The sequence below is a fragment of the Neofelis nebulosa genome, chromosome 1, assembly GCF_028018385.1.
Source record: "Neofelis nebulosa isolate mNeoNeb1 chromosome 1, mNeoNeb1.pri, whole genome shotgun sequence".
NCBI classification, from domain to species: domain Eukaryota; kingdom Metazoa; phylum Chordata; class Mammalia; order Carnivora; family Felidae; genus Neofelis; species Neofelis nebulosa.
Genome location: NC_080782.1, coordinates 242262465 through 242279720, shown reverse-complemented (window position 1 = coordinate 242279720; position 17256 = coordinate 242262465). Strand labels below are relative to the sequence as shown.

General features: G+C 39.5%; 2 protein-coding genes across 9 annotated transcripts in view; both read right to left on the bottom strand.

Moving 5' to 3' along the window:
- EEF1AKMT1 (EEF1A lysine methyltransferase 1) overlaps nt 1-7627 on the bottom strand; it is a 36669-nt gene extending 29042 nt beyond the window's left edge. The window contains exon 1 of one of the 5 annotated variants that reach the window (XM_058690223.1): nt 7517-7627. Coding sequence is in view for 3 of the 5 variants with exons in the window: in XM_058690243.1 (XP_058546226.1) it covers nt 5299-5306 (8 nt within the window). In the remaining 2 variants the exon portion in view is untranslated. Of the gene's footprint in view, nt 1-5298; nt 5441-7477 lie in introns of those variants that run through there. The other 4 variants (XM_058690253.1, XM_058690243.1, XM_058690234.1 and 1 more) reach the window with 4 other exon arrangements.
- A 4323-nt stretch (nt 7628-11950) lies between these two features.
- Nucleotides 11951-17256, bottom strand: part of XPO4 (exportin 4) — a 123375-nt gene continuing 118069 nt past the window's right edge. For all 4 annotated transcript variants that reach the window (XM_058690189.1, XM_058690179.1, XM_058690201.1 and 1 more), the window contains one exon: nt 11951-16929. In XM_058690189.1, the coding sequence (XP_058546172.1) occupies nt 16732-16929 (198 nt within the window). In that variant the 3' untranslated portion in view covers nt 11951-16731. The remainder of the gene's footprint in view (nt 16930-17256) is intronic.

The window sequence follows — 17256 nt, the reverse complement described above, 5'->3', positions numbered from 1 at the left end:
CGCTTAACTGACCGTGCCACCCAGGCGCCCCTCTAAAATTTATTTAAACATTCATTCATTAAAGGATATTAAGATTGCTTCCACTTTTTGGTTACTATAAATAAAGTAGTATGAACATCTATGTACAGTTTTACCTTTGTTTTCTGACTAAAGCTTTGTTTGTATATACATCAAACAAATCATGGCACTAAACCACTTATCAATATTTTGATTAGCTTCTATATCCCCAGTGTGAGAAACAAATGGCGAAAATCAGAGTAGACAGATGAAACAAGTAAAACAAGTAAAAAAGAATGGCAATGCTGAGGAGAATGCAATGATATTGGTACTCTAATTCAGGTAATAATTTAAATTGGTATAATCTCCTTTTGAAAAGAATCAGATATTCTGGATATAAGAATATTCCTCCTTGGTGGGGGGAAGCACCTGGTGGCTCAGTCGGTTAAGCGTCTGACTTTGGCTCAGGTCATGATGTCGCCATTCGTGAGTTCGAGCCCCGCGTCGGGCTCCGTGCTGGCAGCTCAGAGCCTAGGGCCTGCTTCGGATTCCGTGTCTCCCTCTCTCTCTCTGCCCCTCCCCCACTTGTGCATGCACGCATGCGCTTTCGCTCAAAAGTAAATAAACGTTAAAAAAAATTAATTGAAAAAAGACTATTCCTACTTTCTGACCCAATTCTAATTTCTAAACTTTATATTTTGAAATATTTATAGATTCACAGGAAGTTCTAAAACTAACAGAGATCCAAGTATCCTTGACCTATTTTTTTTTTTTTTTTCTCATTCTAACAACTCTAAAAGCAGGACGTAACTTTAAAATAACGGTGTAGAAGTTTACTGTGGGCATGTTTTCTTAAAGTGGTGGTATTCTTAGAGTCCACGGCATCTCGGACTCGATGAAATGGGATCACTGTACCAACCGCAGGCGGCAATGCAGTGAGCCATCCGTGCAGCACTTCCATCATTTTACAGCCTCAGAATAAAGTCACAAAGAGGTGAGGCTGTTCTGGGGGTTGGCACTGTCTGAGTGGTATCCGCGGGGAGGAATGGTGAAGAGCGTGCTACTAGGGGATTCTGGGGGACTGTCTCCACACCTAGACAACTGTACTGGCCCCATCTGTCTGATGTGTTTCAACGTTTGAAAGAATATTTTTTAAATGTTCATTTATTTTGACACACAGAGAAAGCATGAACAGGAAGGGGCAGGCAGAGAGAGAGAGAGAGAGAGAGAGAGAGACAGAGAGAGACAGAGAGACAGAGAGGGAGGGAGAGGGAAAGAGAGAATCCCAAGCAGGCTCCAAGCTCAGTGCAGAGCCTGACATGGGGCTCAATCTCATGACTGTGAGATCATGACCCGAGCTGAAATCAAGAGTTGGATGCTCAACTTACTGAGACACCCAGGTGCCCTGATGTAGCTATTTTAGAACTCTAAAATCTCTTCAAAGGCTTGCAGTTTCGTCCAAAAGACACAACTTCCAGTTAATTTGAGTTAATCTTGGCACATAGCTCAGCAGTGGCTACCCATCCCCCACTTCTTATTCCTGTGTCAGGTAGCTGTGCACATGATTCTACTTTGTGTTCAGTCTTAATATACAGAGCTGAGAGAGAATATGCTATCAAGTGTTTAATATTATTCACAGTTCCCCTAGAAATGAGAGGCACAGTGCCCCATGAAGGGCCACACGAAACCTGTCATATGTGGGGACAAGGAAGCAGACAGAGACCTGGAACTCCGTCTTTACTGCTAAGATGACTGGGAAGGAACTGGGTGGGGATGTCCCCTATTGGGCGCCAAGTAAAAACACACATTCTACAGTTTGCGGTTGGGAGCTTCGTGATATGACTTTGATGTGCCCATGAGAGCTGGTTTGCAGCAAAGGGGTAAGCAACTTTGGCCACTAGTTTGGCCCTGTAATTAACCGACACCAAATAAACAAATACAAAACCGAAGAACACACAATTTCAAAAGTTCCCGGAGCAGTTTGTACGCAACTTGTGGAAGCCAAGGTATGCAGTAAGGGCTCTGTCCTGCAAATACTGGGGATCTGTGTTCTGATCACTAACTGCTGCTTCTGATCGTGGAGGCGGGGACACAGAGTCAGGCAGCCATTACCACAAGGCTCCCACTGTTGTCATTACTTCCACCTCCAGCTGAATCAACTTTCAGGGGATTTAAAGGGCCAACACTTCTTTCCTCGCTTTATTTTTCTCTTTTTCTCCTTTTGGGAGCCAGACATTTAAGGACTAGATCATTACACAAAGCAACTGCATATACAGGGGAATTTAGGTCACTGTACATGCCCAGGAAGAGGTGGAGGCTCAGAAAAGAACTGAGATAAGTTTACACCTCAGGCTGACACTCAGCACAGACAGCCCTACAACAATCAAAAAACAAAAATAATAAACAAAACAACAAAAACAGCAAATCCTTGGGAAGGGGGAGAATCTGATTTCCAGAGTTCCCACATTATTAGATTCAAATATCCAATTTTCAACCAAAAATTACAAGGCACACAAAGAAAATGGAAAATATGGCCCATTCACAGGAAAACAACAGAAACCACCCCTGAGAAAGATCAGATGGCAGACTTACTGTCTGAAAGATGCGAAAAGAATTAAATGAATATATGGGAAAAACTAAGAAAATGATGTATGAACAAAATGGAAATATCAACAGAGATAGAAAACATAAAAAGGTATCAAAAGGGAATTCCAGAGCTGGGAATTACAATTACTGAAATGAGAAATTCACTAGAGGAATTCAAAAGCAGATTACAGTGGGCAGAAAATCAGCAAACTTGAAGATAATTGCAATTACTGAGTTTGCTGAAAAGACAGAATGAACAGAACCTAAGGCCATTGTATCAAGTGGACCAAAATACACATGGTGGGAGTCTCAGAAAGAGAAGAGAAAGGGACAGAGCAATTCTTTAAAGAAATAATGGCTGAAAACTTCCCAGATTAGGTGGAAGAACTATAAACACGTAAGAAGTATAATGAACTTTAGTATGATAAACTGAAAACACCCACACCAACACACATTATAATCACTATTAAAAGCCAAAGACAGAACCTTGAAAGCACCAAGAGAGGTGACTTGTCACACATTGTTGCATAAAAGCGCTCACCAATAAGATCATCAGATTTTTCATCAAATTTTGGAGGCTAGATAGCAGTAGACTGATACACTCAAAATGCTGAACAGAAAAAAAAAAAATCAACCAGCAACCCTATATCTGATGAAAATGTCCTTCAAAAGTGAGGAAGAAATGAAGACATTCACAGATAAAGAAAAGCTGGAAGTTTGTTACCACTAGACCTGCCTTGCAAAAATTGGTAAAGTGAGTCCGGCAGGTCGGAATAAAAGCACACTAGGCATGCCTGGGTGATTCAGTTAAGCATCTGACCCTTGATTTTGGCTCAGGTCATGATCTCACAGTTCATAAGTTTGAGCCAAGTACTAGGCTCTGCACTGTCAGTGTGGAGCCTGTTTGGGATTCTCTCTCTCTCCCTCTCTCTCTGCCTCTCCCCCACTTGCACTCTTCCTTTCTCAAAATAATAGACTTAAAAAAAAAAAAAAAAAGAAATGAAAGGACACTAGACAGTGTAGAGTCATATGTAGAAAAAAAAGATCTCAGGATCTCAGGAAAGGTAAATGTGGGCAATTATAAATGCTAGTATTACTGTAACTTCAATTTATAACTCTTTTTGTTCTCCAGATTTAAGAGACTGATTGATACCCAAATGTCTATCGACAGACGAATGGATATACAAAGGAATATCATTCAGACTCCAAAAGGAAGAAAATTCTGATACATGGCTACAACATGGATGAACGTTGAGGACATCATGCTAAGTGAAATAAGTCAGTAACAAAAAGACAAATACTCTATGATTCCACTGATATGAGGTACCCAGGGTCATCACATTCACAAAGACAGAAAGCAGAATGGTAGTTGCCAGGGGCTAAGGGGTGGGAAGAATAGGAAGTTGTTTAATGTGTATATAGTTTTAGTTTTACAAGATGAAAAGTGTTCTGGAGATGGACGGTGGCAATGGTTGTGCAACAGTGTGAATGTATTAACACTACTGAACTGTACACTTAAAAATGGTTAAGATGGTAAATCTGATGTTACGTGTATATTACCACAATAAAAATACTGGGGGAAAATGTCATTAGAGTGGATATCAACGGACTGTTAAGCAAGGTAATTAGATTGTTGCCATGGCTCTGTTGTCTGGCTTCCCTGAAGAAGTCATATTTAAGCTAGGATCTAAAGAATAAGTTCTCCCATCGGCAAAGGAGAAAGAGCATTCAAGGTAGAAGAAACAGCATCTGCATCAAGTGGTTGGTAAGAGAACTGATGCATTACACAGTGTGAAGTAAATTAGGCATAATTTCAAAAGAACGGCCTACTCATTCAGCAATAAAACAATGTCTGCAATGTACTGTTAATTTGAATTTTGTTGTTTTATAGTTTTGTTTATACTGAATTTGAGAATGTGTTAAATTCTGTAGTTGTGGAAGAATCAAAAGCAGGATGAATTATTTACCTCTGAGGTTTTAATTTAGAACAAAAATAACTTAAATCAACATTGAGGTGTCTGCAAAAGTCCCACTGAGGAATGGTATGAAGGCTTTAAATTAGTAATTTTAGTTTACTGCCAAAAGCACAAAGAATAAATTTTTAGGAAAGCATACCAGGACCTCTCAGGCTGGAGAATTTCCAGGTGGAAATTCCAAAGATTGGTGTGTGTGTGCATGCCTAACTGAGAAAGACTAAGAAAACAGAGCAAACTGACCTGCAACCTACTAAAAGGTCTCATTTTGGTTTGGTATTTCAGGATTAAGAGTTCCTTTCATTCAGGAAAAGAATTGGGCAACTATTAAAATCCAACGTCTCCTGGCAGAGTTGAAGTGTACAACCAGTTTCTGATCAAAGCTGTACCATGATACTGACTAGAAGAGGTAAATGAAAAAGTATGTACGTGTTAATGTATGTATGTACAGATATATATGTGTGTGTGTACATCCATATAGGCACATGTACATATGTATATGCTTGTCACAGACAGGAATATTTGAATTTTTATTTATTAGTACTAAGCACTTTCCACAGCTGCATATGTGGAGAGGGTTTTCAAACTGCAGCTTGAAATCTGTTAGCTAATCATTTAGAAATAAAACATGAAAACCATAAAAAGAAACCAGTGACATTATGTGCAAAGTAACAAACTCCAAAAAGGAGTTTAAGAGAACTACTTTCATGGCGGTAAAAGGCAATTACACTTCAATCCATACCTGAGCATGAATTTTGTCTCAAAATAAAATTTTATCTTAAAGCTGATCAAATCCGTTCATTTGGTAATCATTTATTGAGGAACTGCCTTGGACGAAGCACTGTTCTTGGTGATGGAAATCAAAATCCCAGTCCTCTTGGAGACTACATTCTAGTGAGGCACAGACTATATGCAATAGAAATATAAAGTATGAGTTGGATGATGATAAGATCAATGGAGGAACATGTGGAGAATGAAGGGGCTGCCAACTTTAGCAATCATAGACTGTTTTCTACATTATCAAAGTGAGTTCAAGATTGTATCACTTGTTAAATGGGAAAAACTGAAATTTGCTTATGTAACAAACATTGCTCCAGGCTAAAAGAACTTCAGTTTCAATATACTAATTTTTTTACTCAAGTCACTACTTCATCCTATCTTTAGTGTTGTTTACAGATTTTCTAAGTGGGTTTATGAAATTGATGTAAAGAGATTTTCATGTCCAAAAGCGTTGGGGAGTGCTGTGTCATCTTATTATTGAACGGATGCTGAGCCTTACATGGCTCAAACGTGAGAACCGTGGTTCTCACAGGAGATTTTGCAACCACCTGCCCCAGAAAGGGAACATTCGGCAACGTCTGGAGACGTTTCTGGTTGTCAGAACTGGGAAGGATGCTACGGGCATCTAGCGGGTAGAGTCCAGGAACGCTGGCAAATACCATTTACGAGACGGTCCTCCACAACAAGCAACTGTCTGGCCCCAAACGCCTCCAGTGCCACGGCTGAGAAACACACAAATGATTGTGATAATGTGGTGAGCCTTCTATTAGAAAAGCACTATTTAGTGCCATGGGATCAGAACGGAGAGCATGTACCGGCAGAAAACAGAAGTGAAACAGCAGGTGGCATTTTAACCTGGCCTTGAGGGAGAAGAAAAGATGAAGAGTGAGGATTACAGAGGGAACAGCATGAGCGAAGGGCCGGACACATTAATGTGCAGCATCAGTAGGGATTAGCAGGCTCCTAGTGTACTGTGGTTGCTTTCCATTGCTTTAAACAGTACTTAACTCAATATAACCAGTGTAATCCTCGAAAGCAATATGCAAATTCAATTACATTTCAAATGTATACAATTCTACAATTGCTATATATCAGTTTTACTTAAAGCAAGCCACTCCCTCCCCCACTGTATAAATTCACACAGTATCATATTGCCTTCTGCAAGTTATTTTAGTCAAGTAGGTGTGATCCAGTGGGGTGAGCATTAACCTAGAATTCATCCCAGGCACTTAACTGGGGGGTGCGGTGGGGAGAAGGGAAATCTGAGGTAGTCTGTGAGGCTCCCTCTGCGAACAGGTAAGAATAATCTAGATGTTCCCTACATATATTTTGCATATTGCCCTATGATTCTACCCTGAATCCGATTTACTGTCAGAAAAGGGCCATAATCTTTCATTTTCTTTTTATCTTTGCATATGTAGTTTTCCCTGCCTAAAATGCCTCCTTTCCTCTCGTTTTCTAAAATTCTATTTATCCTGTTATTTAAAAAATTAACTTCAAAAAAGTGAGGTTAAATTTACCCAGGGCGAAACACATACAGATCCTAAGTGTACAGTGCGATGAACTGCGACGTATACCTCCACGTGACCTCAACCCCGATCAAGATACCCTTCCGGTCTTACACATCATCCCCTCCCCACCCCGGAAGTGTCCCCGGCCCCAGGCAGGTCCTTTACTTTGATCATACCGTACCACTAAGACGCTACTGCCCTCGTGCACTGCCAAGTTTCGCGTGTCCCCGCCAGCCTCTCGGGGGCTGAGGTCTCGCCTACTCCACTCTACACCCCGCGCCCGGCAGAGAGGCCCTGCCTCCTAAGGCCCCGGCAGACGGGTGTGGGGGCTCGAACGTCCCGGTCAAAGAAGCACAGGGTAGTGGGCCCAATCCCACGTGACCGGAGCGGAGTTCTCTTACTGCCCTGGCCTGGGGGTTAAGTTTTCTCCTCCGCACCCGGGCCGCCTAAGCCCAGGTTGGGCCGCTCCTCACGGGCCCTTGCCCACGAGGCCAGGTCACGCGGCGCAGGAACCGCGCTCCCTCTCGGCTCGACTGCAGCTCGCCCTCCGTCCCCAGACACCATTAACTGAATCCCTCCGCCCTCGCTGCACTGGAGAAAGGGTGACGAACGGAAAAAAGAAACCACAACCGACTCCGAAGCCGCAGACCAGCGCGGAAGCGACCCCACCTTCGCGCCCAGGTTCGTCCACTCAGTAGCCACGCGTGCGCAGTCACCCTCAGGTGCGACAGGGGTCGAGGCCGGCCCGCGCGGGCCCGCGCCGCGTCCGCGCATGCGCACACCCTCCGGCCCGAGGGCGCTTCCGGAAGACCCCGGAACGCAGTTTCCTCCAGGCGTTCCGGGCCTGCCGTTAACTGAGTGCAAGGGCGTGCTGTTGATAGGAGTTGTCCCCTCTTGTTGTCTCTATCTTATAAATGACCTCCAAGAATAGTGGCAATAAAAAAAAAAATGTTTTCATTAGATTCCCTTCCAGTTAAACGTATTCCAAGTAGCTATTTGCACTTGAAACTGGTACGTTTCGCAAACATTAAATTTAGGCCTTTGTGTAGTTTACTCGGTCTTAGAGGAATTAAGACATTAAATTGAGGCTTTATATGCACGAAGACTCTCAAACGCTGCACTTTGCTCAGATTTCCTCCTATGATTTGCCTATCCAAACTTAATGTGGTTAATGTAAGTCTAGTTATATGCATTTTTCATTTGGGGGTTAGCTGCAAAAAATGGAAGAGATGTAAATGAGTGCACAATCTGATCGGTAAACAGATGATGCAAGGTAGAGGTCTTCATGCTGAAATAAGACCAGCTACTAATTTGGCAAACAACGCAATTATGAGGCAACAACCTTCTCCATGAAAACGATGGATACTATTTGGTCAGCTGACTTGCCATTACTCTTTCATTCAACATATGTTAAGACATCTAGCACAGTACCTAGCACATAACAAGAACTTAATGTAGGAAATGTCCCCCTTCACCTTCGCTGTTACCAAGTCGTCAGATTTATTTTCATTCCCCAAGGCAATCTATATTATGTTCCTACCTTCCTTTCCTTCATTTTCTTTATTAATTTTATTATCTTGCTAAGTTTTATATATTCTCCCAAATACCTTTAAATCCTTTCTGGGGCAAGGTGAGGATATAAATGAACTGCTGAGCTGCCAAACGATGCCATTTGGTAGTTCGTGAAAGAGGTTTACAACTTTGTGAGTACCATGCTTTCTATTTTAAATATACTTTCCGGGTCTGTAACAACCCATGTTTTGTTTTGTTTTTTTTTTACTTTGAAAGTTTTGAACTGATGACAAATCTACTAAATACTTCAAAATCAGATGTAACTTAGCAAAACAGCTGGAAAGAAAAATGTAAAACTAAAGGAAATCAATAATAACATGAACCAAGAAATAATTAATAACCAACTTTTATGGCAGTATATTTTTACAGAGGTAGTGTTCCATATATACAAGACTGCCTTGGCTTCTAAATTAACAGAAAAGTTTATGCTAAAGAAAATTAGTTTGGGCTTGAAACATCTTTTTAAGCGTTCAAAGTTTCAACTGCTTTCATATCATGTGAGACACAATAGTTACCTTCATGTAATGTGTATGACATGTTATTTTTATAATTAAAGTGACCTAGATGTCAGAAAGTTCATATAATTATACTTCCACCAAGAGTGCTGACTGGCCAGACAGCATGTCTCATTAATACACGAAGATTAGAATTTTCCTGGTGAAACATTTTCATTGTAATTTAATGGTTATTAAAATCATAGAAAAATGTAAAACATCAAAAGCAATTTGACTGGTATTGAAGTAAAGTGAAGATTATTTGTCAAGTTAGACTTGAAAGATGCTTTCAAATCAATTTCAATTCAGGAATTACTCCTTTGTTTATTGAAAAATTATTTTTGTTCATCTCACCACTCTTCAGAAATGGTGCATAAAAGGAACAAAGATTACCCTGAAAAGGTTTCTTAAAAGATGAACTTACACTCAAGTTTTTCCTTTTCTAAAAAATAACTAGAAATTACCTACAATTACAAGAACAGGTTCTGGTGTTTTTCTTCCATTCTCCAAGTACTGTATTACCAAATTACTCAAATTAGCCTAAGCATGTTGCAAAGGATGTTCCCTAGAATTCTAGTCCCATAAGATGCTTTGAGAAGAAACCATTAAATAAGCTGATGAAAATCTCATTAAGATCTTCTAGAGCTCCTGGGGCCCCCCGGGGGGGGGGGGTGGTCAGTTGGTTGGGTGACTGACTCTTGATTTCGGCTCAGGTTGTAATCTCAGTTTTGTGAGTTCAAACCCCAAGTCTTGCTCTGCACTGACAGTACGGAGCCTGCTCGGTTGGGATTCTCTTCCTTTCTCTGCCTCTGCCTTGTTGGTGCTCTCTCCAAAATAAATAAATTTTTAAAAGATCTTCTAGAGTTTTCTGATGTGCATTAGTGTAGTAAAGCTTTAACTTCACACAGCAAAACAAAACAAAACAAAACCTTGTTTCATTTCTCCAATTTATTTAGTAACAGCTAAGTTATAAAGAATTAGTGATTGGGGCACCTGGGTGGCTCAGTCAGTTAAGCATCCAACTCTTGATTTTGGCTAAGGTCATGATCTGTTTTGTGAGTTTGAGTCCCACATTGGGCTCTGCACTGACAGCAGGGAGCCTGCTTGGGATTCTTCTCCTCTCTCTGCCCCTCCCCCTGCTTGCACTCTCTCAAAATACATAAACTTTAAAAAAAAAATTAGTGATTCATGAAACCTACTTTGGGAATCACTGTTACGATTTTGTTGTTGTAGAATTATGAGGTGAATATTCAACAGAAACTGAAACCACCAACTTAAATAGATCAATTTTCTCGTATAGAAAAGAAGAAAAACTAATATGGTGAACTCTATTCCAATACTAACATGGTGGTTGTGGCTAGGTCACATTTTATTCATGTTTAGATACTACAGTACTTAAAAGTAATTAATGGCTACCAGGTATTGGACTTTATATTAGAACACATTGATGGATCAAAATGTGTTCTTAGAAACAATCTTTAAATATAATGCAATCTATTGAGCATCTATTATTATATCCAATTACCATGTTTAAAATTTTCCATTTAGGAAGAATGAACATTTATGGTCCTGTGATATAGAGGATATATTAGGAATTGGATTTAGGTCTCTCTACCTCTCCCCTGTACTGTACCAGTTCATATGGCTTTACCAGGTCAGTCCTCAGAAAGGACTATCCAGGGCAGTGCAGTTATAAGAAGGGGTACAAACGAATATTGCAGCCTAAGATCTCAGGATATTAGAAGACTAACCCTGGCAGCAAAGTAAGCCAAAATGAACACTATCAAAACTTAAAACCGCTAACTACTGTGGAAATAAAAATATTTATTAGCACACCCCTATTTAACTGTTCTTTGCTTCAGTTTTTTTCATTCTTCGACTCCAGGAATCCTCAGAGACTTACCTCCGTTCACTGTCATGCTAGATGTTAAAAATAACTTACCAGGAAGGAGGTTGGCTCATGGGCTAGAACTAAGACAGTGCACTGCTATTAGTACTGTATGGGACTTCTGAGCAGAAGACTTTCTCATTAGTTTCACCCAACATGCCTTTGCTTCCACTTAGTTTCAAAAAGAAAGTCAAACTGAACTGCCATTTGAAATGACAAAGAATGCACAAGACTCCATCTGGGAGGCGACACTTAAAACACAAACAAAAATGTCAACCTAATCAATGCACCAGAGGCATTATTCACAACCACTCAACATAAAATGACTATTTTTAGAGAGAACCATTAAAGATGACTATTTACAAATACTAATTTTTATATTTGGGCCCTTTAAAATCATTTATGGCTCTCTTCAAGAGACAGCTTATCAGCCTGTGCTTGAGGTGCCCCTCGAATGTAAGAGGGGAAACAAACACTCAACATGCACTCTACCTACTGTACCTCTTAAACAACCTGCTTCTTCTTATCTACCCTCGGAGTGGAATTACATTTCAACATAACCTAAGAAATACCATTATAAGTCAATGAATATTCAAAGCAAAATCAAGTTTAAAATAAATATATTTCAAAATGCATTTCCTCTTCTTAAAAAAATTACTTTTCCACTGCACATGTTTACAAGATTTAAGATTGGGTGAAAGGTGAGAGTGTGTAAGTCTAACACAGAGCAGGATGGTAATTCTCCTTTCCCTGAAAAGGCCGAAAAGAAAGACCCGAACTACTAAAAATATTTACTACAAATACGCCCAAGTCCAGTGATTTAACTAGTCACTCTGAAAATGTTTCTAAAGCCAGGAGGTGAGATAAAAATAAATATGTTCAATATTACAGAATATAAACAAAACCTTTTCTTTCTGAATCCTGAATACTCTATTAAGGTTTGGGTATTTTCCCAGAAGGTAATGCAGATCTTTATCTATACAGATATGTCTCGTCCCATGTTTTTTATTTAAAATTATTTTATGACTGTGTAATGTCCCCAGTGTCAATCATCCTATGATTGTAAATGAACTAGCACCATTTCAATAAGCTTCATAAAATAGCCTAGCTAAATACCCATGAACAAATCACACATGGTCAAAACAAAAATGTAATAAAAATATTTAGTGAAAAGACACATTTTTAACTCCCATTTATGGATTTAAAAAATACAAATAAAATTTTATCAGTTTGATATTCAGCTTGTAACTGGCTCAATACATAGCCTTGATTTATTTCCTAAAATCATATTGTAGCATCTTTTGAAAAATTAAATGCAACTTTATACCTTCATTAGTAATGTTCATAGAGGTAAATATTTAAACAGTATACTCTTGTCCCTGGGTCTCTTAAAAAAACTGAAAAGTCTTAGTGTAAGTTTAAAATTTTAATATTTATAAATTTAAAAAATTTTACACGTGCTGAATGGTAGCAGTGCTAACATTTTGTGACCATTAAACCACAAACTCACTTCATGGAGCTTCTTTCTTTGTACAGAGAACCAAATCACAATCCCAGTGCTTGCAACGTGTCAGAATTTTATGTGGTAAGAGACACCACTCCAGGAAGCCTGGGCTCAGAACACACTTGAGGTCACATCCCCATCAGGTCCATAGTGCGGACACAGTATTTTTCATTTCAGGCTAGGAAAAGGAGCTATCAGTACACATCTGATAGCTCCTAGTAGCTAAGAAGACTGAAAAGGAGAAAACTAAATCTCTGCACCGGTGAGAAGGGCTGGGAATAAGGAAGGAGTGAAACCCCAGTGGATGGGTGGAGGAAGATGGTTTCGGGTGCGGCTCAGGAGTCTTGGGTGCAAACTGCACCTCCCAGCCACCGCCAAAGCCGTCTTGCGGAGTTTGTCTTTCCCAAGCGGAGAGTGCTACCGGCCAGAAACAGATCCCTTCATCCATCCTCTTTAACACACGACGGACAGCCATTATGAAATTTGTAGCTTCACGTGGACCAAAGAGGTCCTCTGGCGAAGTACGTCACGGGTTCCCATTATAACCAGTCAGGAATAGCTCACACTTCTCACATCGAAACCTAAATAAAGTTCAGCCTGAACCAGGGCACTTCAAATCAATTTGAGCTCAGCAATACACCAAATGTGGACACTTGTTAATTTTAGAGAACCAATTTTTAACGAATCCTTAAATGTAGCATTTTACCAAATCAGAGAATATCCATTTACATTTTAAAACAATTTAAAACATTATTATATCCTCAAATCAGCTATGCTGTTTTGTAGAAGAATTGATAGAAAATTAGGTTAAAAACTTACATCCAATCAGTTCCTTATTCTCTGGTTAAAAACAAAAGCAAAAACTCTAAGAAGCACTGAGGTTCCTTCTGCCTTAACAGCTAATATTTTATTCAGGAACCAATATGATAATTATCCGTCAGACATAGCTAACTTAGTAAGGTTTAATGACAATCGCTTCTAACGGTAAGTGGCAAACAGAAACAAGTGAAACTGTAACAGACAAGAGTCTTTTAGGGGTTCGACTGACACTGAATAGTAGGACGCTCGAACTTGAAATCCTTGAAACTGAAAGCTAGTTACCTTCGATACTTGAGAGATGCATACCAATATAAACAGAAATGGGATATATGGTGCTATTAGAGAGACAAAGACTTGACATCTTGGTAAAAGAGAAAGTTCAACCAAAGACAGTAAGGGGAGTGTTAAATATTGCCGACTGGGGGCAAATTATAGAGATGCTTGGTTTTGAAGTGAAAACCGAAAAAGGTAGTAACCATCATATCTGAACAGAGTAATGTAATCTAATTAGAAACATGGTTTACAATGAAGGCTAAATTCTTTGAAAAATATTGCAAAGTGTTTTTTTTTTTTTTTAACGTAAGCTGTCACACTTTAAACCCGACAAAAAACTCAAATGCAGTGATGTTAACATGCCCCCCTGTCTCCGAACAGATTAAGAGGCAACAAGGCAGAAAAGACCCAGATAACTGTGTTGAGAAGGACACTGTCAAACACTGCCAAGCAGTCTGACCCAGGCAGTCACCTGTCCAAGATGAACTGTAAAAGCAAACCACTGCTTTTAACAGAGCTACAAGAAGACAGTTACAGGTGCTGTTATATATGGAGAGAAATTGTGTATGGACCAAGTCCTTAGCGACTGTGCCCTGGGATTCTGTAGAGATTGTGCCTTTGGGAAAACAAATGGGCAAGGAAAATAAAATAAGAAATAAGTCAAATAAAGAATGAATTGAAACGAGAAGTTAAAGGATGCTATACATGAACAAAAGAAACTTTATAAAACACAAAATTCTAAAAATCATATCCTTGACAGTGTCCCTTTAACATATAAAAAGGGGGGCACAAATAATGTTTTTGTTTTTAGAACTCTTTTTAACAACTTAGTTTCAATAGTAAAAATCAATTTACTAGAATTAAGCCAGTGCTCTTTACATCCACTGGGCCAAGAACATTAAAACGAAACCCCAAAAAACTAGCGTCAATAAACATAGCCAAAGACGAAACTGGACAGAGTAAAACAAAAGACCCAAACACTAAACAAATATTCAATAAGGCAAACGTTAACACAAACACCCTGAAAAGAAGTCTTAGCCGTTGCAATTAAAGTGGCATCCCCATTACCTAGAAAATGGTGGTTGCTTTTTCCTCCAGTTTGCCACTACTCAACGTTCAGGGGACACTGGAAACATTATTTGGTCCAATCTGAAGTAAATCTCACTTTTAACTGAAACTGATCTAATGAAATTGCAGGACTATAATAAAATCTGGGCAAATTCAGCAAATACATTTCTGTCTAGGAAGAAGTTATTAAATACTGACACCTTTTTATTTACCAAGGTATTTCTTTCCTACTCATCTTTATTTATAATAACAATTTGATCATAGTTTTGTCATGGCAGACCTACCCAGTCAGTTGTGTATTTCAGTGTCCTTTGGCAAAGGGACTATTCTTATTGAACACACAGATACACACTGCTCACAACTCTGAAGAAAGCATGAGGGAGCTGGGAAACGTCAAACACCAAGAAAGAATATTGCCACAAGTTAAGGGAAAAAAAGAAGAAACCTAAAAATAAATGCACTTGTTCAAAGTGTTCTGAAAAATACAATACGTGTATTTCGTGAAGAGCGATCTTAGTTTTTTCCTAGCTGTCTTTTAAGATGTTTTTGCTCCACCTCAGTTATTAATCAACAATAATCGAATTAAGAGTGACGTTCCTCAAAAAGTTACGGCCTTAGGCTTTGCATTCACTCGTGTCTAACATCACATGCACAGGTTGGATGTAATTTAGACGCTCCAGTTTTGTTACCTGTGAGTAGCACGGAGTTCTACAAAGTTCTGCACAGCATCACGTGTGAAGATGCATATACTATATGCAATTCAGATATGAAGACTACGTTCGAAGGACAGTTGAGCCTGTAGGTGTCAAGGACACAGCAGGAGAAAGCCCACCCCTTAGAGGCACAGTTTCAGAGCGAGCCTGTGCCAGATTCCTGTCACTGTGCTGTGGGATTTTGACATCGCAGTGGGCAGAGCTTCATACGCCGGCAGTTTATAAATTAGCTTTCATTTCCATAATTTAAGCTGGCACACAGAACTAAGGGGAGCATGGCAGCAGTACAAAAGTCCTGATTAGAAAGATCAAACGAGAGGATCCAAATAGGAAGTTTTTAATCTCTTAAATTAAATGTACATGGCTCCTGTGAGATGAGGAGAATGTCCACTCTAGCGTAATTATTGCCCCTAATGCCCCAACGTAGAATAGTCTGTATGAATCAGTAATTCACATCCTTTAAAATAGTTATTGCTTAAGCAAGCCATTCAGAATAGATTATTAGCCATGGGCTACGTGGCTGAAGAGAAACATATCCAAAAAGTTAGACTACATACGAATGAGACTTTCATTTCACTCATAAACCCAACATAAATACACGATCAAAAGGGCACCAGATTCATAGCAGCTAACACCCTAAACCAACTCTGAAGCATCAAGACTTGATTTCTTGCTAAAACAAATCTGCTCTTTTTTGTATTTTCTTCTTAAAATTAAGGCAATGAAATGGCTACAGTTCCTAAAGTTCTTTTTATGGAACAAAAATATACACCCATTTTCCCCCTCAAGTTCAGGCATCAGAGTGTGACTGGAGGCCTGTATCACACAAAGCCTGCAACACCAGGCTGATGTTACAAACAACAAAGAGCCAGTGTGCCACAAGAAGCCAGCAAACACCTGATGTTTCTTCTTCCTGCTGAATTACAAACCTAATCATCAAAGGGAGGAAACGTTTGAAAGCACAAAACCTCGGAAGAGTTTCCACTGTCTTTTGCATTGATTCAAAACTTGTGGGGTGGCAGAGGGGAGGAGCGTGTTAAAATGAAGAGTCCAAGGCCCAACAAACAGAAATTCTGACTCTGAGGGTCTACAGTTGGGCCCAAGAATCTACCTTTTCAACCAGCTCCTCCAATGATGCAGGTGGTCTATGGACAACATTTTGAGAAACAATGCCGAGCATATGTCCATCTAATATATTTAATTTAACAGAAAGTCTACACTTTGGCTAGCCACCTAATGTTTCGATAAGGGGGAAAGGCACTGAATGTGCATTTCATGGTGCCCATATCTGTTTGCACATATACGGAATTGAAAATCTTAGATCACCATTCAAAATCCACAAGACACATATGACAGACTGTGGCTAACACCCAACAGCGGAAGCTGATTCAAAGGTGACCTCTCCTGTTTCACTGCATTACATATCAAACTTTCAGACTCTCCGAGATCCAAAACGGCCAAAGAACTGAAGAACAGGACAAGACTCAAGTCAGCTTTTAGCAATTCAGTGCACTTTGCAGAAAGGATCTAAATTAAGCATAAAGTTTTGTTGTTTATTTTACACAAAGGAGGCCACCAACATTTGCCATAAACTCTTCTAAACTCTTTAGGAAGGCCATCTTCTGCTTCCGGTCCAGCGTCGGAGGAGTGCTGCTTGCGGTGAGCTTGTTGAAGGCATCTGCTAATCTCTGGTAAATAACTGGGTCTTGCTGACTTGACAGTAATGTTTCAACCAACTCGGAATATTCAGCCTATTGAAGAGATAAAGTGTATATGTAAGAACATTTAGCTTCCTCAAATGTCACACAAGTAGATGATATCAGGTACTACCTTGTGGGATTTCTGAAAGGCAGGGTCTGACAACGGCTCTTCTTCTTTTGCATTAAAGTGCAATTGTCATATAATATTCTATTAGTTTTGGGTGTACAACACAATCATCCCACATTTAAATACACTGTGAAATGATCACAATAGCTCTTTTTTTTTAATTAAAAAAACATTTTTTTTATGTTTATTCATTTCTGTTAAATTTTTTTTTTTAACGTTTATTTATTTTTGAGACAGAGACAGAACATGAA